Source organism: Sinohyriopsis cumingii, chromosome 17 (genome assembly GCF_028554795.1).
Source record: "Sinohyriopsis cumingii isolate HCF-2022 chromosome 17, ASM2855479v2, whole genome shotgun sequence".
Taxonomy (NCBI): Eukaryota; Metazoa; Mollusca; class Bivalvia; order Unionida; family Unionidae; genus Sinohyriopsis; species Sinohyriopsis cumingii.
This window is the reverse complement of record NC_142977.1, coordinates 117,211,767-117,237,554: the sequence shown is the minus strand read 5'-3', so window position 1 is coordinate 117,237,554 and position 25,788 is coordinate 117,211,767. Positions and strand designations below refer to the sequence as shown.

The 25,788-nt window shown below is 33.6% G+C and overlaps 1 protein-coding gene across 3 annotated transcripts; it reads right to left on the bottom strand.

Annotated features, from left to right (window-relative positions):
* Window positions 1–562: 562 nt before the first annotated feature.
* Window positions 563–25,576, bottom strand: LOC149779729 (uncharacterized). Of its 3 annotated transcripts, none has more exons than XM_089940589.1 (6): window positions 24,981–25,576; window positions 19,950–20,137; window positions 11,568–11,738; window positions 9,250–9,515; window positions 7,523–8,499; window positions 563–4,129 (listed from the first exon to the last, which is right to left on the bottom strand). In XM_089940589.1, exons 3-6 carry the CDS (start codon window positions 11,719–11,721, stop codon window positions 3,196–3,198), a joined length of 2,331 nt encoding a protein of 776 aa, XP_089796715.1. In that variant the 5' UTR covers window positions 11,722–11,738; window positions 19,950–20,137; window positions 24,981–25,576; the 3' UTR covers window positions 563–3,195. The 3 variants fall into 3 exon arrangements, with proteins under 3 accessions (XP_089796715.1, XP_089796716.1, XP_089796714.1); XM_089940590.1 differs by having other exon boundaries at window positions 19,950–20,114; XM_089940588.1 differs by lacking the exon at window positions 19,950–20,137 and having other exon boundaries at window positions 24,981–25,575.
* Window positions 25,577–25,788: the final 212 nt, after the last annotated feature.

Below are 25,788 nucleotides of genomic sequence, written 5' to 3'. Positions count from 1 at the left end.
ATCACGCACCAATTCGTATATGTCAGACAAACACGATACAAATGAGTCATATATATCATCAAACTATGAGTTTTCCACTAAATTTATTTTCTGTTAGTCGGAAGTTCCAACACTTTAGCATTACCATCTCTTTTTTTGACCGATATTATTTTGAAATTCAGTTGTGAGTGATCAGAATATACACAGAAGGGAAGTACACACATTGGATGACAAAAAGCAAAGTTTCCTGTTCAAGTAGAATTCACCCGTACGAAATCAGAACGTTAACAATAGCTTAAGAATAATGATGAACTAATAGTTAACGCAAGTTTATTAGACCAAATGGATTTAGCCTTCAAAATCTCACATGTCGTCGGTATACATTGAATGATATAAATGTTTGGCATATGCTTCGTTGGATATTGCTCATTCAAGTACAATGCTAATTCAAACGGTGAGACTATTACTCATAAAAGATTCGGAATACAAGACAAACAAATATGCAAATCAATATTATAGATATATATCATTTTTACCATCGTTTGTTATCGCACCACATAATAATAAATCAATAAAATCCCAATAGAGACGTCAATTTTGATTTAATACAAATATAATGAAACATACATTACATTTAAATGGTATATAATTGTACAAAGGAAATTAATTATTTAAAAATGGGTCTCTATTTAGCTTATCAACGAGGAAAGCATACAATTCTATGATAACCAAACAATGATTTGAAATAATCAAAGATTGCAGATGAACGATTGTTACACACACACACACACACACACACACGCACGCACGCACGCACACACACGCACACACAATCAGAGCCCCTTCCCAATTTCATCCCATATAGGAGGATTATGAATTTCTTGATAAAATGGTAATGCAGTATGATACAAGTCAAGTGTAAATGAAATCTTCATCCTCTAGTCGACTCTCTTCTGATACCGAAATTATTCTTATATTTATGTCCTGAAGGTTTAATCTGACCACGATGACCTAACTTTCCTTCACTTCTCCGAAGCTAACATCATTTTAACGGATGATTCAAACTATTTAAAATCTTGATTTAAGAACTTGAGTCTATCTTGTTGAAAGCAATTTCTAATCTAATAATATCTTCATCATGAAAACCCATCTGAAATCTAATATTGCATTAATGTTCAGTCTAACAAAATTAACTCCGTAACACAATTTTTTATTCTCAGTTTACGTTCTTGCAAAGATCAATCAAAATTTACTCTAACATGAAAAGATGAATGTAAATTATCAGATATGTCTGCATTATTGAATAGAGTATGTGATGCCCCTACCTGAATAAGCATGGCTCGATTTATTAAATAAATGACATGGAATTACATCAAATTATATTAAAAATATATTCAACTATGAAATACTGATTCACAGTGCATGTTACGTTTTAGACCCACAATATAAACTGTTGACCAGTTTGAACAGAGTTTGAAACGACCTTTCTGTTAAACTGCATTAATTTGCATTGAGCAAGATAACGTAAATCCGATGATAAGGAAATGTATGCTGTTACAAACGAGTGGTTACTTTTCTGTGCAATGCATACTCAGCAGATGGCGACCATATATGCCATCAATACCTGATTGTTTATATTGATCTTAGTACATACATACATACATACATACATACATACATAGTACAGTTAAGGTTAAATATTGTTAGCAATATCCCCATTCTATACATCCAGAAGATTACCTTTGATATGCAAATTTCCAAGCAGTCTACTCGCCATTAGAAATTGTCATACAAAATATGAATGAAGTCTCTTAAAGACTTCAATGAAGTTAGGTAACAAAAAGGTCCACTACCCACCTCCAAAAATATAATTCACGAACACCCCATATACAGTCGGATGTACTGCACGCCAGCAAGACTGTAATAGGCTGACATATTCTAACGATAGTGAAGTCTTCAAGACACATACCACACATATGGGAACTACATGTTATGAAAAGGAATTAAAACTTAAAAAAGTTACTTTAAACAGAGCAAAGCAAATACATCACTTTACATTTTAAAAAACTACCATAAACTAGAAAAGTGATGGATTGATATCGAACAGGATTATGCAAGTTTTCTTTTGTTGTTCCTATGCAATATGTCAAGGTAATCATAACAGCAGCAATAACTGTATCTTCGAGAAAGGTTTAAAACTAACAAAACCATCTTCCTTTTCATTAAAGGTTAATGTGGTTTCTGCTATTGCAAGTGAACATGTTTAAAACTGATCGTACGGTAGATATTGTTCATTATTATAAACAAGATGTTCTTAAAAGAACTTGTCCTGTTCAAGAAATGTATGATGTTATTTCTGGAACAAAACTAAAAGGCGATTGTATGCAAGTTGTATGCAATCAATGTCATGTTCGATGTTAGAACGTATTTATGTTTCATTTTTTATAAATTTATATCGAGCATTTAATGTTGTAAAAGATAGTTCTATTTATTCGCAACTTGGTATTTGTTATTTTCCACACAGTCTTGCAAATATTATGGTGGTTCGAAACAAACAATAATATGTCCAAACAAGACAACAAATAAACAAAAGATAACTCCGACTCCTTTGCCTTTCGGTGAACAGAAATAACAAAGTTGTATAAATCTTCCACATATAATGCTTCTCTCTGCAATAAGAAAAAATTGTTACTGAATTCAAAAACTTATATTACTGGTCCCTTATATCATTTTTTGCTTATTTAATTGTTGAGTTTTTACCAACGATCAAACAAAACACTGAAGCCCGTTGTTTTTGACTAATCCTATGATTACCCCCATTAGTAATAAGTTTAGCAAAATAAAAACAAATAGACGTAACGGCAGTTATGCGTAAAAACATAAACACTTGAGACTGATTTCAGGTCTGTTAGTCAACCTTATTGATTAGAAAATATACTGTTCTGAGTTCTACGTAACTGCTTTCCTTTGTCAATGTTTGTTTAGATTTGTCTTACTCATAAAAGAATTGTTCTGACGCAGATGCTTTATCGAACATTTTCTTAAAGTAAGTGCTATGCTGTAATTGGTTATCTTCTTTGTTTTCTTGACGGGATGACAATATCAATTTAGTCTTAAAACAAGATATGGAGGCACTCTGGATTTCCGGACAAGATCTCATTGTGATTACTCATATAAGGCCAGATGTTTAAGCAATATCATTTAGGATGACATTTACTATTGGTTTGCTTCTGGGTCTGGTAAATTTAATTTACAGCCAAACATTTCATCAATTCTATTCAATCCTTCCCGGAGACAGCTAGTCAAAATTAAAGGACCAAATTTGTTCTTCAAGTCAGCAAAGGTTTTTTTGAAATTATCAAATGTAGCATTGTTTTCAGTTTCTTTTAAGTTTATTTCTCCCATGAGTATGGCTATATACTGGATTTCATCATTTACTGTTTGAGTGTACACTACAGCTCCGCTATCGCCCGGTACAGCAAACGTGTCTTCATCGGATCCAACTGGCACACCTATAACAAAATTGTGTTTTTCGAGTTCAAGGTATTCAAAATCCGAACAAATGATGCATCCTCTAGTGAGACCACTTTCTGAACCTCGTTTATACACGTGTTCGCCTTCGCCAATCTGGATGATGCTATCCATATCCATTATATGGCATTTCCGAGTTATATTGTTATCTTGGAAAATGGGATTGCATTGGCTACTCATATCTCGATGGATCTTAATGGCACTGATATCTAACAATTTGTTTTCGGGCGTTAGAGAGTGTGCGCACTTACCAAGTGCGATTCGAGTGGGGCCAGAGGTCGTAACATCACCAGACATTAAAACAATGTGACTGCTTGTAACAAAATGAAGATCCGTATTTCCATTCTCACTTTTATTAAGAAATAGACCTATGGTGCCACGACGACCATCTCCACTAAAAAATGCATCACCCATAGTTATTTTTCTGGAACTTCCAATTCCGTTTCCTCCTGCATAAAGAGAATCCGAGAAAACTTCTACAAGAATTTCACCCGGATAATCTACTAAACATTTTCTGACGTTGGACTGAACTTCGACTGCACGTTCACCTGTTTCTGCCTCTTTCACGAATACACAGAGCTTCCCAAACATGTGTCCGACTGCTTTGACCTCTTTTATTCTGGAAATAAAGAACGAATTTTGTTTATCTGAACCGTATAACTACCATATATTGTGACATCATTAGAAAATTATTTCTTTATAATCTCCCAAAAATTATACCATTCTTTACCCTTTCACTTGTAATTTACTGAAGAAGAAGAAGAAGAAGATGATGATGATGATGAAGACAAAGACAAAGACGAATAAGTAGAAGAAGGAGAAGACGAATGATGATGATAATGAATGGACATCTCAGGCGTCATTCCATATCTGCCAGAAGGCAGAATAATGAACATGGTTTACATGTGGCGCAAACCAAGACCAAGACATATTTAAAGAAGATAACCGCAGAAATACCTATAATCATCAAAGATATAGACTCGTTTAGCCAGTCAGTACAGCGCTAGAAAGCGAGGCATAGAAGCAAAAACAAAACACTCCCTCAAAAGATTAATATGACGCAAACAGTTCTCGGATAGAAAAAAAAAGATTCGAATAGAAAGTATATGAGAGAATAGAAACATAAGTAAGCTAAAGATACCGGAAACTAATGAGAAACAATCGTTACAACAACCGCAAGCCTGAGCAAAAGTACAATCTGCATTGTTAGAGACTGATGGAAGATCTTATTGAATTCAAATAATAAACTGGTAAAGCGTCTATAGCGCTAATGCTTTTATTCAATGGGGAATAAGTTATTCTAACTTCATGACGCCATATATGGTGCAGTTTAAATATGCAAAGCGATCCAAGCCGAAACGGTTGGGCTGACAATGTAAAAAAGACATATAGACTACATTATAAAACATAAAATTCGCAAAAACATTACTTAGGAAGATACTTACAAGGAAGCATCAGAGTTAAATTAATAGTTTCCTTGCTGCGTACTATATTACAGCTCCTTTTTTTCTTCATAAATTTGGTCAAATAGTTCTCACGACATTTCAATGACACAAACAAATCCATGTACAAATAGACGCCCGTCCAACATAGCTTTCGGATTAATAAATGTTATATTAACAGAAAACAAGAAGTATAAAAATAGGGAACACGGTACAACAATGAAACTAATTTAATATTAAAAATGTCAAATATATGGAAATCTCAACAGGGGGACATGTAAGATTACAACGCTATGCCCGATAAGCAGTAAAAAACGATATGTAAGGCACGCCAACGATGCGCACAGATCATATGGAATGGCTGACATGGCGGTGTCAGACATTTTGACCGAGAAAATATACTATAATAAAAGATTTTTTTTTTGTTATGAGGAAATAACAAATTAGTGTATCCTAAACTCAATTACTCTGATTGGCGTTACTAGACAGATATGAAGAATCATGGCTAAGGTTTGGATATCACTGAACCATTCAGTAAAATATTGTTGCGTCTTTATGGTATGAAAATACGTACCAGAAAAAAGCGAAGACGCACAATTTTGTAAAATTCAGCAAATAATTTATTCCTAGAATCCAAGGTGTAAATTTAAAAATAGCTTACCGTAGAATGATTTTAATCCCAGAAAGTCATAGAAGTTCTTTAACAAGCCAAGAAGAATAGTGTATTCAGAACGAATTCCAATCTTGTCCCGAATTAATTCCGATATTAAATGTTCTGATATGCCAGAAGTCTAGGATATTGTTGATGTGCTAACATTTTTGAAATATCACGAATACCTATATATTTAGCTATCTCTCTCTCTCTCTCTCTCTCTCTCTCTCTCTCTCTCTCTCTCTATATATATATATATATATATATATATATATATATATATATATATATATATATATATATATATACAGATCTATATATATATATATATATATATATATATATATATATATATATATATATATATATATATATATATATATATATATATATATATACAGATCTTGAATGAATTCATATTAATTTTCAAAGTAATAATTTAGTCATAGAATCAAAGAACACTTTGTAATTCCTAGGAATAATTTAAATAAATAAATTAAAACTTCTCAACCCAGCACACTCTTATTCCGCCAATACTAATTTAAAAAAACGAAGACACAATAACAGAACAAGGATAAGGTCGAAAGTCCACTTAACCATCAAATTCATAAACAAGATTATTTCTAGATCCTTAGATTCTAAGACAAAATAGTCAATGAACCAAACATCTGTAAACAGGTAATAATAATCTTAAAATATAATCTAAAACCATAGACAAGTGTTAGCTATGTAATGTGTCGTTTAAAAAGATGTGAGTATTCATGTAGCCTATACCCTCAATGACCGACTAAGGTCAACCACTGATTATGCAAATATAAATGTGTTCATCAAACGGTCTTACTTTAGAGCACTACTGTTTGTGAGTACACTCTTTTGACACACGAGTTTTGGTACAGGACAACAATCCAGTAAGAATTCCACACAAACCAGAAACCTGACAGCCTAATGTTATATAGACGAAACGACTCTTAACCATTTTTTTTTCTTCCAGGGACTGTTACAGCTGCTTTGGAAAATGAAATTTAATTAATTGGTAGGTTATAAACATGACTTTTGTCGAGCCCCAAAAAATAGAAGTCATACAACTCCAATAGAAATACAATATGGAAGGAAGGAAAATGGTTCATGTCTAGACTTTTTTTCTGCAGACAGAATAACTGAGATGAAGTGAAAAGTCAGAAGGAATTCGTTCGTACGCCAAATAAATGACCAAGTTCAAAGTTCGAGAGAGAGGAAACGTAACTGCATCCATGGCTACATGATTAGTCAAGTATGTGAATGACACAAAGAGATCCATATGAAAAAAGAAAAAGGCTGGAAAATTAAAATACACCATGGAGGATATCAGAATACACTGCACATTTTAATAACCTAAATGAAGAGGCTCATAAGCATTAAAAACATCTGAAGATGAACAAAGCATAGAAATGTGTGTACATAAAAGAGAGAATAAACATTTTAATACATTACCCGCAATGAAAGTGCAAAGAGAAAAAATACAGAGGTTGTTAAAGCCAATTTATGGTATTGCAAAGGAAAAAATACAACTGCAAAATCACATACAGATTAATCGCGAGTAGAGAACAAATAAAAAAAGGTTTTTAATGGCGATTCAGGACTTGGCACGGCAAGTCAGCAAGATGAAAACGAGCGTTCAGAATCAAATCGCCTGATCATTTAGAATAACGGGCAAAACGAGGAGAAAGTCAATCATCTGATTAATAATCTTTTCAGTGTGAGTATAAGTATCGACACAGCAAACTACCGGAAGTTGTAGACTTTGAACCAATAGCTATAGGTTTAAGTGATTAAGAACGGATGCATTGGAAAGATTGTTTTCATTGATATTATGAAACTTTTAGTTATGAGTAATGAAGTCGCATCCTTAAATTTACATAATTAAATACGATGTACTAACCTTCGTAAGAGATCTTTCCAGTTTTGTAGTTCTGGCATAACTTCAACAGATTTCTTTTCATCGATTGTCTTTTCCATAATTCTCAAAAGTTCCTGCCTCAGATATGCCAAAAGGTCTATCTTAACCCGAATTTTCTTTATTTCGCTACAAATATCGAGGAGGTAGCTTAGTAAGACCTTCGAAACGTCCTCCGCAATGGTTTTTGAAAATGCTTCGAATTGTTTTTGCGATCTATTTTTGGCTGCTCTTTCTTTTCGCTTTCCATAACTGGTGTGTAATCTTTCCACCACTCGACTCGCAGAAAGTAATTGCGCGACGGTGTTACTTTTACTGTGCTTTTCAGCAAAATTCTGTAAATATGTGATTAGATGAAATTTAGTCAGCTGAGATTCAGGTAGAGATTTTTCGACAAGATTGCTTTCCTCCAAAAGTTTAATGCATTCTTCATCGTACTTTATTTCGTCTAAGTACTCGGTGACCACAAAACCTTTCAGTTCGTATATGCTCACTATCTCTCTGATAAGCACAGTCTTTGTGACACTAACAATTGCAATTTCGATCGCCTTTGCCATTCCAATCACCTTTTCAACAGATTTGGGCTGCATGGTTATAAGTAAGTCTAATATTGTTAATGGAGTCCTGAAAAATGCCATTATTTCCGTTGCGAGCCGCTTCTGTGCGTCTTCGTATCCAAAGATACATCCACATGAATGTCTTGTTTTCCATGTGGCCTCTAGTAAATAATGGTTTAACAAGTGAAATGCGTTAATAAACTTATATTCTATATGGTTGCTGATGGCAGTTGACAGCTCGTTTTTACTTTGATACACAACATTCATTTTCTGTTCCAGAAGATCACGTAAGATTTCCAAATTATTGATTACTGTGTCCTGTTTCGATCCAGACGTGGCATCTGCAAAGAACAACATGCTTTCCACACCGATGTTTTTTTTCAGTCTAAGCAACGTCTCCTTTCCCTAGAAACAAAATTTGTAGTTTTGTAGTCAGCAATGAAACTTGAGATATCTTGTGTTAGCTAATCAGGTCATGAGCTCGGGATAGATATTTCACAATAAACCACAGACCAAAACAAATTTGTAGTCAAATGTCAAGATTGAAGACATACTTCACTTTTAAATCAACGACGTCTTAAAGTTTTATATTAGTTTCAAAACATAATGCTTTGTGAGATTTAATGAATGAATGATTTTAGTTTTGCGAAACTTTACAATAAGCATGTTTGTGCATGTTGTTGGAGTTACTTATGTAACCGTAGGAAAGTCTACTAAAGATGAAAACTAGCAAATCATGCCTAAAAGATTAATAATACTTTGGAGCCTGATGAATAATCTAAACAGGTTCAGTCTGTGACTACTGTCATAGACCAAGGTACTGTAACATTTAACGGAAGACATTTAGCGATCAATTCTGTGTTTCATCATGTTTATGCGACCTATTAAAATATGGCTAGAACATGAAAGTATGTTTACCGTAGCTTGTTCATTTTAATTCAGAATGCGGAGGACCTTGCAAATACACATGATAGTTCAATTACAGATGTGACTGTTTTTATCAAAATGACTTCGGTCGAACATGTACCAGCCCAACCGTCTGGTTTAAAACATTTGTCTTTCAGCTCTATCAATAATGCTCGTGAACATTTATAATTTGATATTACAACATCACATAGTAAATTAATGACATCGCTTCCAAAACATAAACAATACCTTTGGCGTCTCTATCATCCTGATAGTACAAATAGCCACAAACAGTTTGTGTTTCTTTTCTTTGTCATCCAGCGAAGGTATTTCGTCCAGTAGGTGAGTCTCGACCTTTGTAGGTCTGAGTTCCTTGACCAAATCCGCCTTCGGGATTTTGGAATGAGTCGTGCCGAACAGGTACATCATAGCGCTGGAATTGATCAATTGATTCACGGCATCGCTGAGATATCCCGATGTACTAGGTGGCGGTTTTAGACTCTCCGGAATTGGGTCTTTAGGAAAAAAGGATTAAACAGACTGCATATAGCGGAGAAGCAATATTCTTTCACCCTTATTGAAAATTAAATCGATTGGGGATGCTCAATGCACTTAAAAATAGTTAGAAATAGGCATGTATATAATTGACAGACAGATATGGATACTCATTCAGTCAGATATATATATATATATATATATATATATATATATATATATATATATATATATATATATATATATATAGGAAGTGGTTATTAGTGTAATAATGTTTTTCTTTCTGTCTTTTGGGCACTTTAAGGCAAGATATCGGTTAAAATAAATTGAGGTAAACGACATTTTTTTACAAGTTAATACCTTACAAACATATCATAATATGTACTTTTTCCTTGAATTCTCTACAATGTATGCGTATAAAGTCTTTGAATTGAAATAAGTCTGATTTCAGTGTATGTGTCAATATAATGTACAGGTGTTCCAGTGAGAACATGCATGTGCAATGTTTTTCAACAGCAACTAATTATCAAATCAAACGACATAACATGTTGGCATTACTGATGCAGCATGATTGATTGTTTTGAAAATTCCTTCAAATTAAAAGATATCAACATTATTAAATTTATACATTTTCAAAAAGCAGACACGTCTTATTCTCTTCTATAATAGCCGTGCATTTTTATCGCTTAGTTTTTATTTTATGACCTCCATAAGACACTAAAAAACAACTTGTCAATTTGAGTATGTAACCAAACCAAAATAGTATACCTCCATCTAATTTACAGCTGTATGGTCAAATATGATTATTGAAACATCTATTCACTATAGTGGCTATGGCAAAGCATCTGTTCAGTGCATTTATTTTGAAAGAACATCTCTAGAATGGATACATTTGATGAGAAAACATGGTAAGTGCATCAATTCTAATAGGACATCTGTTTAATGCATTAACTCTGATAGACCACTTAATAAGTTTATCAAAGCATATGATCAGTGCATTAGTACAAATAACACATTTATTCTATCCATTCTTGATAATCCACATCACAAAGTATGAAATTATAAAACTTGGGCTGAGTATGTGCTGAATGGTAATAAGCTTTTTGCATTTGGACCAATAACACCTACTTTATATTAAGTTAGTAACTCTAGGAGCTTAATGTTTGAGTACTTTGAACAGTACGTATTAAATGGCCAATTTAGCTGTGCACATTTCAAGTTCGAGTTTCTACGGTCGGATCTGTCAAATGATTTTTGAGAATACTTTCTAATACGTACTCTATTTAAAATGGTCACCTCGAGCCTTGACGGGGTGTTGATATTAACGTCAATGTATATAGCGTATCATTTGTCATCATTATTACTGATGATTGATTATTTCATTAATTGTATACCTCCATTTTGCAAATACAATCACCGCTATCCAATCCTAACAGCCCATCACTAAAGAACAAATTGTATAAGTGTTTGAAAATTATAGATAAATGAAAATGGAAAAATGGAGCAACGGATGTTTTCCACCTAGAGTTATGTTCCTCATCTCATCCACTGACATACAAAAAGCAAGCGTATGCAGACCGCAGCCAATATAATATAAATATTTTGGCACTAAACCAATCGGCCATATGCTAACATATAAGAAGTATTTCAATATATTCAGAAATCATAGTAGTAAATACTTCATCTCGACAGTCATATAGTAAAACTTTAACAAGTTTTTTTTAAAACAAGATCAAATTTCATGCATCTATAGGGGATAGGAGAATAGGAGTAGGACAAAATGTGGTATACTAGACAACTTGATGAATCCATCATGTCATGAATAGAATTATTTAGTTACAACATCTTAAACTGATTCTGTCTGTCTGTCTGTCTGTCTGTCTGTCTCTCTCTCTCTCTCTCTCTCTCTCTCTTTATATATATATATATATATATATATATATATATATATATATATATATATATATATATATATATATATATATATATATATATAATTATCTTGTGTTAATAAATGTATAATCTATACATATCACAACACAACCGGCTAATGTGATAATGTATACTCTTACTGTAGATTTTTTGTAATCTATAGAATATGTCCTTCAATTTAGATTGGAAGAATTTGATTCGAGGAAAGGATTCAAGTGGAGCTTCAACCGTAGTGTAAAATATGTCATCCTGAAGTCCCATTTCTGTGGATGAAGCTCCTTCTTGTACGTCCATGAGATTTGGCCAGTGTTCTGAAAAAACATAATTAAAACTTTTACTTTAATTTAAACCATGATCCATATAAACTCCTTAAATATAAAAATAACTTATTTTATGACCTAGATAGTGTCTATCCTCACATAATCCTCTCAACCATGCACACATCACTAAAATAATGATGCTTTAGAGTTTTTGTTACAAGAATTCGTGCAGAAACAGCAGATATCCAAGCATAATTCATTCTCATCTACGTACACTATCTTACCAGATTCCTGCAACATAAATGAAGGTAGATAGAGGTTGTTGTTGCGAATACTCTCTCTCTCTCTCTCTCTCTCTCTCTCTATATATATATATATATATATATATATATATATATATATATATATATATATATATATATATATATATATATATATTGTTTAGATAAATGTAACATATAGATTTACATCAATTCCATTTGTGCAGAGAACACTGCATAGTTTTATTTGCTTGTTACATGTTCATTTGATTTCCTAATGTCGGTCAGTGCATCAAGATATGTCAGTAATTTCCCATAGTTTTGTTTAATTTGTGGCGGAAAATTATTGCTTGCTATCACTATCAATCGTTTCAAAATTAAACTAGATGCGGGCTGCTTGCATTGTAGGTTCGAGTGCCGTTCGTGTTTTTCATGCATATTGTTTTTTTAAATATATTTTATAATGAGATACTGAAATCTATCAATACAATAAAAATTAAACCGCCTTAGAGGTAGTACCACATTAATCACCACTGTGGCGATGTCAATTTCAACTACTTCCGTTTTCTATTTTAGGAGGCATATATATCATTATGTGTATGATTCAGACCCATATTTCCATATTTAGCCCCATTTCACTTTTTCTTCTTCTTTCATTCTCTCTCCTTCCCTCTCTTCCTCTCCTCCTTTCTTCCTCTATGTGTACATAGAATGAAAAGCAGTTAAAATGTGTCAAAACTGTTTTACGTTCAGTATACACGTATGCAGTCTATCATAAGACACCTGTAAGAATGCATTGAAGTGAACCCCAAACAGCAATATAAATGCTACATTGTTAAATTTGTACTATTAGCTATCCACGTGAATCATGCAAATTTTCAGTGACTGACCTTGCGTGACCTGTTGCTATTTGACATTTTGTGTCACCCATACTGAATCGTGTACGTGTTGCACCCAATGACAAACGTTACATTATTTTAAGAAGAACAAAAAACGTCGCTTTATAATAAATATGGTAATACAATTTTTAGCAATGTTTACTCTCATCACATCTATACTCATATCCAAAAGCGATGAAGTCGGGTATTGATGAATGTTGACTGCAACTTAATAGCCACTATCAGTTAAATTAAGAGATATTTAAGCGAAACGAATATAGTTTATTTTAATGTACTATATATAATAACTGTCAGATAAAATATTGGTTGGTCAACATATCCTTCATTTTATTTACGTATTTAAAGGTTACTGCATTTGTATGCGGAAATATCAACGAGTATGTGTTGAGCAATACAAGACTTCGTTAGGAATGCATTATTACTCAGAAAGAAGTTCGTATTTTAAAATAATAATATAAATGTGTAATTTATAAATTTTAATCATTCTCTCATCTCTGTTGGTTTAATAGTCGTTGTCGCAGTTTCTAGCTCTAATGTAAAGCACGTGATATTCTATAAATGGGGCTAGTATATTTGGTGGAGCAATAACCCTGGAAAACTCCAAAAATGAACCACATAAGCACGGGAAGCCACTGGCAAGATTTCTCACATACACAAATTGGCAGAGTCTGAGTCACAGACCCATGTATCTAGAGGTGAGATGACAGTGATCGGTAAAGTCTGGCGATATTGACAACTCAGCCACCCGAGGACCTGGTTTAATAGTATAAAATACTTAAATGCACAGAGGATATCTACGTTGTTTGAGTGTATATATATATATATATATATATATATATATATATATATATATATATATATATATATATATATATATAGTTAACGAGTGAATTGGTAGTACTGTATTGTCCTGAGTGGCAAAGCCATATGACGATGCAAACTGCTTCCACCTCAACAGTGACATGCTTCCTTGTATGTACTCGAAAAACGTCGATTTTCTCTTCGTTATATATTTTAAAAGCACATTTGTTAGGATTCGTTTATTTATAATGTGTCAATGTGATCAAGAGCTGCATTACTATATCGATACAAAGAAGTTCCCAAATAATACAAGAAATTTAGGACAGCGACTTTTACATATTTAGATTGTACATATGTTGCTATAAAATGTGTATTCCGTCACAGTAATGACCGATTTCTTTCATCATGTTCGTTTACTTATTTCTTTCTTCCAGTTAACACTGCTTAGGGGATAGATACTATAATAGCAACATGTGAAGCGAAACAATAAAACAGGCCTAAATAAGAGGAAAAACAGGTCTAAAGAAAAGATCCATGACGGAAGATATACCTCCTAAAAGGAAACAGAAAGTGTGGTGATATCACTTGTCTCCCACTTATTTATTTCAATGCTCATTATGAAATATATAACAAATACAATCCACAATTCGTAAAACTAGTCCAAATGATTCAACCTTATATAATTTCTGCATTTTAAGGAATCAACCATCTGTATCGGACAAAATAAAATTTAAATCTTATTAAACAATTTCACGTAATAATTATTTTCTACATAATCCCACTCGTTTAAAAACAACAACGCTAAACTATTTTTTCACCGAACACAAAATAATACAATGATATTTTACACACACAATTAAGAGTGGTAAAAAGCTACGTCGTACAGAGAAATCAGTAAATGAAAATTAACGAAGTAGCGTCTGTGATTATGATTAATTCCTTGCCAATGTTTTCACACCATTTTTCCATAGGTGTATCAGAAGGCACAGTCTGGTTTACATTGTGCAAGTAACAGTTATGTCAGCGCAATTGACGATTCTTTTTGGTATGATCTACCTGATGAAATATTTGTACAGCCATGGCATCTAACAGATTATAGAACACGTCTTATAGGTGCAGTCAATTGTTAGTTGTTTTAAAGGTTTTAAAGGGATTGCACAGCGACATTTGTGAATACAGCACCATGGAAGGTCATCAGATGTCTGTCATTTACATGCCGTTCTATTTTCTGATTATTGTGGATATTTTTCACAAACGGGCAGATAACCCACAGTGTATCTTTATTAATAACCTTTATTTGCTTATTTTAACAATGCCATTCATGATTAACTAGTAGCATAGTCGATTTGCCTCTATGCTCGTTAGTATAAATAGACATATATAGGTATTTCAGTATTTTACCGTTAATGAAAGAAAAGTTGGTAATTTCTATGAGTATTTCATAAATAGCTGCTATTAAATATTATACACTATAGTCTGAATATACCTTCCGGTTCGTTTGTATCCCCTACCGATTTAAAAGACGAAAAATACAAATAAGATAAAACATGCTCAGAACTTAGCAAATTCATTCACTGATTTATAATTTAAAAATTTTAAACCTGATTATTACATGGGGGGGGGGGGGGGTTAACACCGTTATCGGTTGCGCGTTTCATACCAAACGAAAGTCTTCAGTGTAAAAGACAATTCCAGTTTCTGGACAAGTTAATTTTCTGCAACTATACATGTACGTTCATAGCAGCAAAATACTACGTCGTCTGCTTCCGACATTGACAATGTCGAATCAAGCAAAGGCAAAAGATGAGAACCACAAATTTACCTTTCACATGGATTTAACAAGTGGTGTCATTTCTATTCGCATGTGTGCAAAGGGATATAACTCTTAACTAGGTACATTGATGAATTATCCGGCAGTTGTATAATCGGGTGATTTTTTTATATTGTTTTTGTAGGGTTCAACGCCATTTTTCAGCATGGCGGCCAGTATAAATCGTGGAGGAAGAACCCGGAATAACCCCCCCCAAAAAAATAAACCACCGACCCACAAGAAGCTAATGACAAGCTTTCTCACATATCCACATTGGCCGAACCGGAGACTCGAACCCACGCAGACAGAGGTGAGATGGCAGTGATCTGTAACGATGAACACCTTAGACCACTCGGCCACTCGGGACCACCTGAATCGGACAAATACGTCACTTTGTTATCTGAGGAAAAAAGACTCGCCAATTTTGTACGCAATTAGGCACCGTGCTAGTATGGACACTCCGTTAGGTCTGCCAATGTTAGGGCCACTCTGGTCACAGTCAGGTTAGAAATTATAAAACAATGTATCAAATGACTACGTTATGTGCATTTTATCACATTAAGGTTTTTCTTTAATGAAATCGGGGTGGGGGTGGGTGCTTATACAAACCAACGGGGGATTTAAGCGAAAAGTATAAATATGACTGTATATCCTAACCAGAAAGGATATTCCTTCATTGACGGAACCTAACAGCAAAGGAAAAATTAAAATTCACCTTATTATATGTTTGCAGCAGATAGCCAGCCCCCTATTTTATATGACAAATACTGCTGGAAAATTAGATAGTGCGATTCTTACAAAAAGTCTAAGATTATATACTATCTTAACGAAACTTCCTAAGAGATTTATCGCTTTAACAACGAAAGAGTAATGTGAAATTATCACGATGTTTTCAAGAGTAGTTATTCTCTTAAACCTCAATATTTTAACGGACACTTTACCTGAAAGAACACCTGCTTGTAATGGACGCTTTTTGTGAACACACAAACACATAAACACGTCTGTTTATTGTGAACACCTGCCCATAAGACCCGTCTGCTCGGAGAAAGAAATATGCCTATATGGGACACGTGGATTATAAATATGAATAACAAATTACTTTGTACAGTTTGCTTGTATTGCTACATTCTACTGGTCACGACATTCCATCACACATGCAAACTATTTAAATGGTACTGAAATATGCCTTCTCAAATAAATTAAATTAATGCTATAATAAACGATTTATTAATACCAAAATCAAGCAACAGTACACACACACACACACACACACACACACACACACATGCATCTCCAAACTAAGAAATAATTAATGCGTGTCATTATAATACTTTAATGAGAATATTCATTGAATCGCTTACCTATTCATTAAATATAACTGTAAGTAGGCATATATTTTATGGTGGCTACAATCCAGATTGCATCTTCCGAACACTGAGCCTTATTTTATGACGCTTACTGGTTAGGTTCTGATAGAGATAATTTCGACCTAACGATTAGATTTATGAGAAACCTCTCTAGAAGCGAGATATAGTTGAATATAAATTTTTATCACGTAGCAAAGCCAATAAATATAACAATTATATTGGAAAGTGACAATGCATTTGAACCGTTATTCAAAATCTTACAAACCAAGTTGGACAGAAAATAAGTGAAATCCAAAGCGGATGTTTTCTGCGTGTTTAGCTAAAATAAAATGTTAAAGTCCTTTGAACAAACAATTTTACCTTTTAAACCTCTGAATAAAATGCACGCAAAACCTATACACCAACATGTCCAGTAATGGATCGTTACGCAGTAGCCGACGCTTCATAATCTTTCTTTAATACGTCCAGTTTTGGCTTACAAAAACTCCTGTTAAAGTTTTCCATGTGGGCTTCTCCGATTGAATTGGATTTTGAAATGTCATCTCCTTTACGCTCTTTCTATATTCTCATCTTCTTGACATTTTGACTTTGTTATCTTTCGTTATATTTTCAATGACTTATCAAAGGTAGGTCAATATACAACTAATTTACAAGCCATGATTCAATGCAAAATATGCAGAAAGACTCTAAAAACAAATTGTGAATGGAAAACATTGAGCGAAAATGGAGATAAATACAAATAATCTATAAATGATCCTCGAAAAAAATACATACATATCTTATCGATCTATTTTTTGTTTGTCTTTTCTTGTTCTTTTTATGTTAAATATTTGCCGGTTATCCCTTTGTATGTTTAATTTGTAATATCTATGTTCATTTCCTTTTTTGTACCCTTCATCATTTAGAAACAGAGTTATTGTTAGTGTCGGGCTCAATAAATCCTAATTGTTTATTATGCTGTGCCTTGTTCGATGTTTCGCATTTTAAATAACAGTAGTCGAGGAAGTTGTTTTTTATTTTGACTATATATTCGGAACTCCTTTGCATGAAAATGATGATGACACAGATTCCCACGAATACAAATTGTTGATTCTGTAAGTCTTGCTATATGACGTTCAGACAAATTGTTTGTTGACGTTTCTCCAAGCTAAGGTGCCTGAATTTCACGAAAAGTTCTCGACTTGAACAAAAAGGTTACAAAGAAAAATGTTATAATGGCTGATTTACAATACGCATTGGAAATCAGATAACTTCATAAATAAAAACAAAACACTATGTTATGAAAAGATGATTGTAAATCAGTTAATATATCGAGGAAGGGCGATATCAGCCCAGTGCTAGGACACGTCACATCAACATTCAAGTCTTAATGGGAGAAACTGTACACATGAGAATGACCAAACATGTCGCTAAATGAGAGGTGCCTATTCAGGAGACAAGACGTATTTTATTTTGTAGAATGTAATGCTTTTCAAAGGTTACTGCAATGAATATGAGAGGAAATACATATGTGCTCAATAGACCGCCATGAAGCCTTTGATCAGCAGGTCAATGAAGTTAAAATTACAGCAGACGAATACCGTGTCATACTGTAATTCTACGAACAGAGCTGATACATGAAGATGAACATTATTCTCTGTACAAATAGAAAAGAATTTGATAGTTATTTAAATGAAGAAAAAAAAAACAGATTGAAGAGTTCCGAAAACAAATTCAGCAAGACAGAAGACCCCCAAAAGTAGTTACATAGGAAGAACAGTTCGATAAGCATACTAGGTAGATTTGAAGAAAGCATTAGTAAAACCAAATTAAAAATTAAAGAATAATTGCTACTATGTACTGATCTGAAAGAAACAAAGTGTGTAACAATTGCTGTTGTATTAGATTTAATAATCAAGGCTATATCAACTGTTCCTATACCTGTTTAACAAATGGTGGATGAAGAACAAGTGACCGCAGAGTTCCATCAGGAAATAAAGATCATTCGTTCGTGAATAAATAAAAATCAGATATTACTATGTGTTCATATCAAGTACTGACCTTGATTTTTTTTATTTCTCAAAGTTCGTTGTTTTGTTGTTAACAAAGTGATGATCATCCTCTGGGACAACACAAATATTTGATGCATTACGATTTCATTAATTACATCATACTATACTTTAACTTGCAAATACTATAACCAGAAACAACCTCCTTTTGGTTTACCAGTAAAATGGTTTTTTATTGTTTCTTTTTTAGAATATGTCATCACAATTGACATTTGCATGCTCTCCCTTTGCTTCTTAACTTTCCTGATGTAAGTCACCTTTCCAGCACTGAGTGTACATTTTCAACTTTACTCACTTATGAAACAAAAGTGTCCTTTGAAAAAAGTGTATAGAAATGCCCTTTCTGCTTTAATATGTTCAGCACAAGAAGATTTTGCGAATTCATCTGTCTGTATGCACCTGCCTTCCACTGTTCCTCCATGTACCCAGCATAATATCTTTAGAAGGGACATTTTCGTCTCCCTTGTTTGCACATTGTGTAAGCAGTTTGTTTAGCTAATCATTCAATGCGTAAGCATTTTGTTTAGCCAATCATTCTTTCATTTCAGCCTCATTTTATTGTTATCTCGTCTAGTTTAGTTTGACCCCACAATTAATTAATATATGTGTGATCAAAGTGATTTTGACCCCACAATTAATTAATATATGTGTGATCAAAGTGATTTTGACCCCACAATTAATTAATATATGTGTGATCAAAATGATTTTGACAATTTTAGTAAAGAAATCTTAAATCATGTAATCTATTTGTGGTCTCCGATAGACATGCGTATAGTTGGTACATCATTTGAAATATATACAGAATCCTTAACTTTTGTATATTGATTTTAGGTGTAATCAAGATGATATCATTTATATGTCTACAACGTGTATTTTTCTGGCACCTGCCACGGTTTTTAAGTCATTCAAACGGATGGCTGGTTTTAGATTTGTGTCAAATTCTTCCATTCATATGATAAACTATGATACTGCTATTTCGTATATCTAGCCACGATATAATATCTAGCCACGATATATGGATTAACTATATTATAACTACCGGTATATTCTCCTATTCGAACACCAGCCGAGTCATACCTAAGACTTTAAAAAATGGTACTTGCAGCTGCCTCGCTTGGCGTTCAGCATTAAGAGGTTAGTGTCAGGTCGTCTTGGTGTCAGGATGATGTGCCTGGGTGGGACATGATGCTGCGTGTCTGCGGCATGATACCCCAGTGCTAGATATCACTATTAACTGTCACACTGCAAACAACACAGCAATCTGACTGAAAAATTGTTAAAGCTACGTTAAAATCCAAATCACACACACACACACACACTATGCATGCATGTAATGTATGTATGTATGTATGTATATTTGTGTGTGCGTGTGCGTATTATTTGTCAGAAACATTTGGCTATTAGGAGTATTTTTGATATAGTAACAGTGACATAATTTCGAAAATCCCTTTCGAAAATGCGGGTGTCTGCCCATATTTTACATGCTGAATCAGGGCGATGGAACGTACCACATAGCACCCCACTAGATCAAATAATTTGTAATTATTGCAACGTGCTAGAAGATGGTTATCACTTTGTGTTAGAATGCCAATGTTTATTTGCAGCTAATAAAGAAGTATATAAACTCTTATATTTGGCTAGGTTATTTTGAAATTTATCAAATTCCACTATAACTAATGAGGTTAGAAATCTGGAAAATTACATTCATAAAGCACTAATTGAATGCAATAATATGATGAATATAACCTAAAGTTACATTATGTTTTCACTTTTAAATACGTGCATTACTGTGTCATAATTCAAGACGAAAGTGCTTATCGTACTATTTAGTAAAGCAAGTTGATTACTGTTTGATGACACGTTTTGTGTCTTCTCCCGTAGGGACTTGTATTGAATCTCACGTATGTGAATCAACATGCATATTCTGGAATTATTTTGTGGTCACATATTGACGTGTTGTAATCTTACTTCGTCTCATACACTATGTATGCCTGAATGAATACCAGTATGGTTTGAGGTCACATATTGACGTGTTGTAATCTTACTTCGTATCATACACCATGATTGCATGAATGAATACCAGTATGGTTTGATGTCACATATTAACGTGTGGTATTCTTACTTCGTATCATACAGCATGTATGCATGAATGAATACCAGTATGGTTTGATGTCACATATTAACGTGTGGTAGTCTTACTTCGTATCATACAGCATGTATGCATGAATGAATACCAGTATGGTTTGATGTCACATATTAACGTGTGGTATCATACACCGTGTATGCCTGAATGAATACCAGTATGGTCTGAGGTCACTTTTTGACGTGTGGTATTCTTACTTCGTATCATACACCATGTATGCCTGAATGAATACAAGTATGTTTTGATGTCACATATTAACGTGTGGTATTCTTACTTCGTATCATACACCATGTATGCATGAATGAATACCAGTATGGTTTGATGTCACATATTAACGTGTGGTATCATACACCATGTATGCCTGAATGAATACCAGTATGGTTTGACGTCACATATTAACGTGTGGTATCATACACCATGTATGCATGAATGAATACCAGTATGGTTTGATGTCACATATTCACGTGTGGTATCATACACCATGTATGCCTGAATGAATACCAGTATGGTTTGATGTCACATATTAACGTGTGGTATTATACACCATGTATGCATGAATGAATACCAGTATGGTTTGATGTCACATATTAACGTGTGTTATTCTGACTTCGTATCATACACCATGTATGCATGAATGAATACCAGTATGGTTTGATGTCACATATTAACGTGTGGTAGTCTTACTTCGTATCATACAGCATGTATGCATGAATGAATACAAGTATGGTTTGAAATCACATATTAACGTGTGGTAGTCTTACTTCGTATCATACAGCATGTATGCATGAATGAATACAAGTATGGTTTGAAGTCACATATTAACGTGTGTTATTCTGACTTCGTATCATACACCATGTATGCATGAATGAATACCAGTATGGTTTGAAGTCACATATTAACGTGTGGTAGTCTTACTTCGTATCATACACCATGTATGCATGAATGAATACAAGTATGGTTTGATGTCACATATTAACGTGTGGTAGTCTTACTTCGTATCATACAGCATGTATGCATGAATGAATACAAGTATGGTTTGAAGTCACATATTAACGTGTGGTAGTCTTACTTCGTATCATACAGCATGTATGCATGAATGAATACCAGTATGGTTTGATGTCACATATTAACGTGTGTTATTCTTACTTCGTATCATACAGCATGTATGCATGAATGAATACAAGTATGGTTTGAAGTCACATATTAACGTGTGGTGGTCTTACTTCGTATCATACACGATGTATGCATGAATGAATACAAGTATGGTTTGATGTCACATATTAACGTGTGGTATCATACACCATGTATGCATGAATGAATACAAGTATGGTTTGATGTCACATATTAACGTGTGGTATTCTTACTTCGTATCATACACCATGTATGCCTGAATGAATACCAGTATGGTTTGATGTCACATATTAACGTGTGTTATTCTTACTTCGTATCATACAGCATGTATGCATGAATGAATACAAGTATGGTTTGAAGTCACATATTAACGTGTGTTATTCTTACTTCGTATCATACAGCATGTATGCATGAATGAATACAAGTATGGTTTGAAGTCACATATTAACGTGTGGTAGTCTTACTTCGTATCATACACCATGTATGCATGAATGAATACAAGTATGGTTTGATGTCACATATTAACGTGTGTTATTCTGACTTCGTATCATACAGCATGTATGCATGAATGAATACAAGTATGGTTTGAAGTCACATATTAACGTGTGTTATTCTTACTTCGTATCATACAGCATGTATGCATGAATGAATACAAGTATGGTTTGAAGTCACATATTAACGTGTGGTAGTCTTACTTCGTATCATACACCATGTATGTATGAATGAATACAAGTATGGTTTGATGTCACATATTAACGTGTGGTATCATACACCATGTATGCCTGAATGAATACCAGTATGGTTTAATGTCACATATTAACGTGTGGTATCATACACCATGTATGCATGAATGAATACCAGTATGGTTTGATGTCACATATTAACGTGTGGTATTCTTACTTCGTATCATACAGCATGTATGCATGAATGAATACAAGTATGGTTTGATGTCACATATTAACGTGTGGTATCATACACCATGTATGCATGAATGAATACAAGTATGGTTTGATGTCACATATTAACGTGTGGTATTCTTACTTCGTATCATACACCATGTATGCCTGAATGAATACCAGTATGGTTTGATGTCACATATTAACGTGTGTTATTCTTACTTCGTATCATACAGCATGTATGCATGAATGAATACAAGTATGGTTTGAAGTCACATATTAACGTGTGTTATTCTTACTTCGTATCATACAGCATGTATGCATGAATGAATACAAGTATGGTTTGAAGTCACATATTAACGTGTGGTAGTCTTACTTCGTATCATACACCATGTATGCATGAATGAATACAAGTATGGTTTGATGTCACATATTAACGTGTGTTATTCTGACTTCGTATCATACAGCATGTATGCATGAATGAATACAAGTATGGTTTGAAGTCACATATTAACGTGTGTTATTCTTACTTCGTATCATACAGCATGTATGCATGAATGAATACAAGTATGGTTTGAAGTCACATATTAACGTGTGGTAGTCTTACTTCGTATCATACACCATGTATGCATGAATGAATACAAGTATGGTTTGATGTCACATATTAACGTGTGGTATCATACACCATGTATGCCTGAATGAATACCAGTATGGTTTAATGTCACATATTAACGTGTGGTATCATACACCATGTATGCATGAATGAATACCAGTATGGCTTGATGTCACATATTAACGTGTGGTATCATACAGCATGTATGCATGAATGAATACAAGTATGGTTTGAAGTCACATATTAACGTGTGGTAGTCTTACTTCGTATCATACAGCATGTATGCATGAATGAATACCACTATGGGTGTTTATGTGCGTGTGTGCCTCTCACACTATCTCAGTGTATATGTAAGTATGTATGTATATGTAATTGGACTATGCAAGCATGTGTATGGTGATATGCTTATATAATGTACACGTTGTATATATGCATATAGGAATGTGCTTGGGAACGTGGGTATGTATACGTAAGAATGTATCTTTTGTATTTACTGAATGTTTTTAATTTCGGTAGGTTTGTTTTTCATTATGTATTCTTCATGTCACCATCAATGTTTGTACATATGTATGTATATATATATATATATATATATATATATATATATATATATATATACTTTTATTGATGACCTCTTTTACCAATCCAAATAAAAAGAATATTTCTTACCATATGAACATATGTCATAGTTCTATTGGAGTTTTAACTTACTGTGGAAATTTCTAACTTTCAAAATGAATGAGGACAACAAACTATGCCAACAGCAATTCAAAGTGAATGAAGACAACAAACTATGCCAACAGCAAATAAAATGAATGAAGACAACACACTATTGCCAACAACAAATCAATGTGAATGAAGACAACAATTGCCTTATTAGCATCTCTCTCTCTCTCTCTTAAATCGATCTACAGTTGCATAGATGTACACAGATTTATAGGTTGATGGGTTAATTGAAAAATGAATAATCCAGAGAAAAAGCTCAGGTGACCATTTAAACGTTTGGAGGGAAATTTTCACTTAACCCCGGCACGCTTCCCAATCCTGGGGTTTGGTAAGAATGATTTCTCTGATGTGGCTTTCACGGTTTAGGTACGTTTAGTTAGATCGAGTATTAAAATGAAAATAATAAATAAATGCAACATATCATAACCCTCAAAAATTACAGAAGGCTTTTATCGGGATAGTATCTGACACTATTGAAACGCATTGTTCATGTACGTAAAAATGGCGTTCGTGGGTGATGTCGGTTGGGTCAGACTTAACTTCGTTACATATGACTACTTATAGTGCGACAGGAGTAAGCTATGTAAAATTAAACTTACCTTTGTATCACTCGCTATCCTTTGAAATCTGCATTTTCACCTAAAAGTCCACATCTGCGTTACTTTAAATTATTTGTCTGCTTAGGTTCCTTGTGTATGTGTTTGGAGCGTTACAAGTGACAACATGTAGGATATTCCGCAGAAGTTTGGAATGTATGTCTGTTTAAGAATGTCAACATGAGAATATATTTTACTGTCTCTGTTTTCACACACTAAATAATCAGTTCGATTAAAGATTACAAGCTGTTCAGTGAAAGACATTGATAAAATACCTGAATCAAACATGACTATAATCATCGTTGTGGCTCAATGTTCTAGTAACCTTTGGAATTTCCGATCCTCCTATTTTTAGTAACTATTCATATCGTGTAGCGTTTCATGCGAGGAAGTTATCGTTGGTGACACTATGTTGTAGATAACGTTTTTCGTAACCTGACAGGTGAAACACACACAACACACATGTATAAATTCAGGTTTGCACCAGAAGTTTCCTAAATATGGCATAATCCCCAAGTTGAACTATGATGCTTGAAGCACATTCCGTCCCAGATAAAAGGTTTTATATACATTTTACGCCTGAATACAGATCCTTTGTCATACTGTTTTTATGTCATTTACAAGCATGACTTTTTACAACACACGAAAACAAAAACCAGTCGCATATATTTTATTACTCCAACTGTAATAGCCTGTGTTTCGGAGGTGATCTATTGTATATACTTCCATTATTACTTTAGTTTTCTGTGACCCTTTTTAGAAGAATTTTTGAGTTCATTTCTCCAAAGTTAGAGACCAGTGACCCTAATAG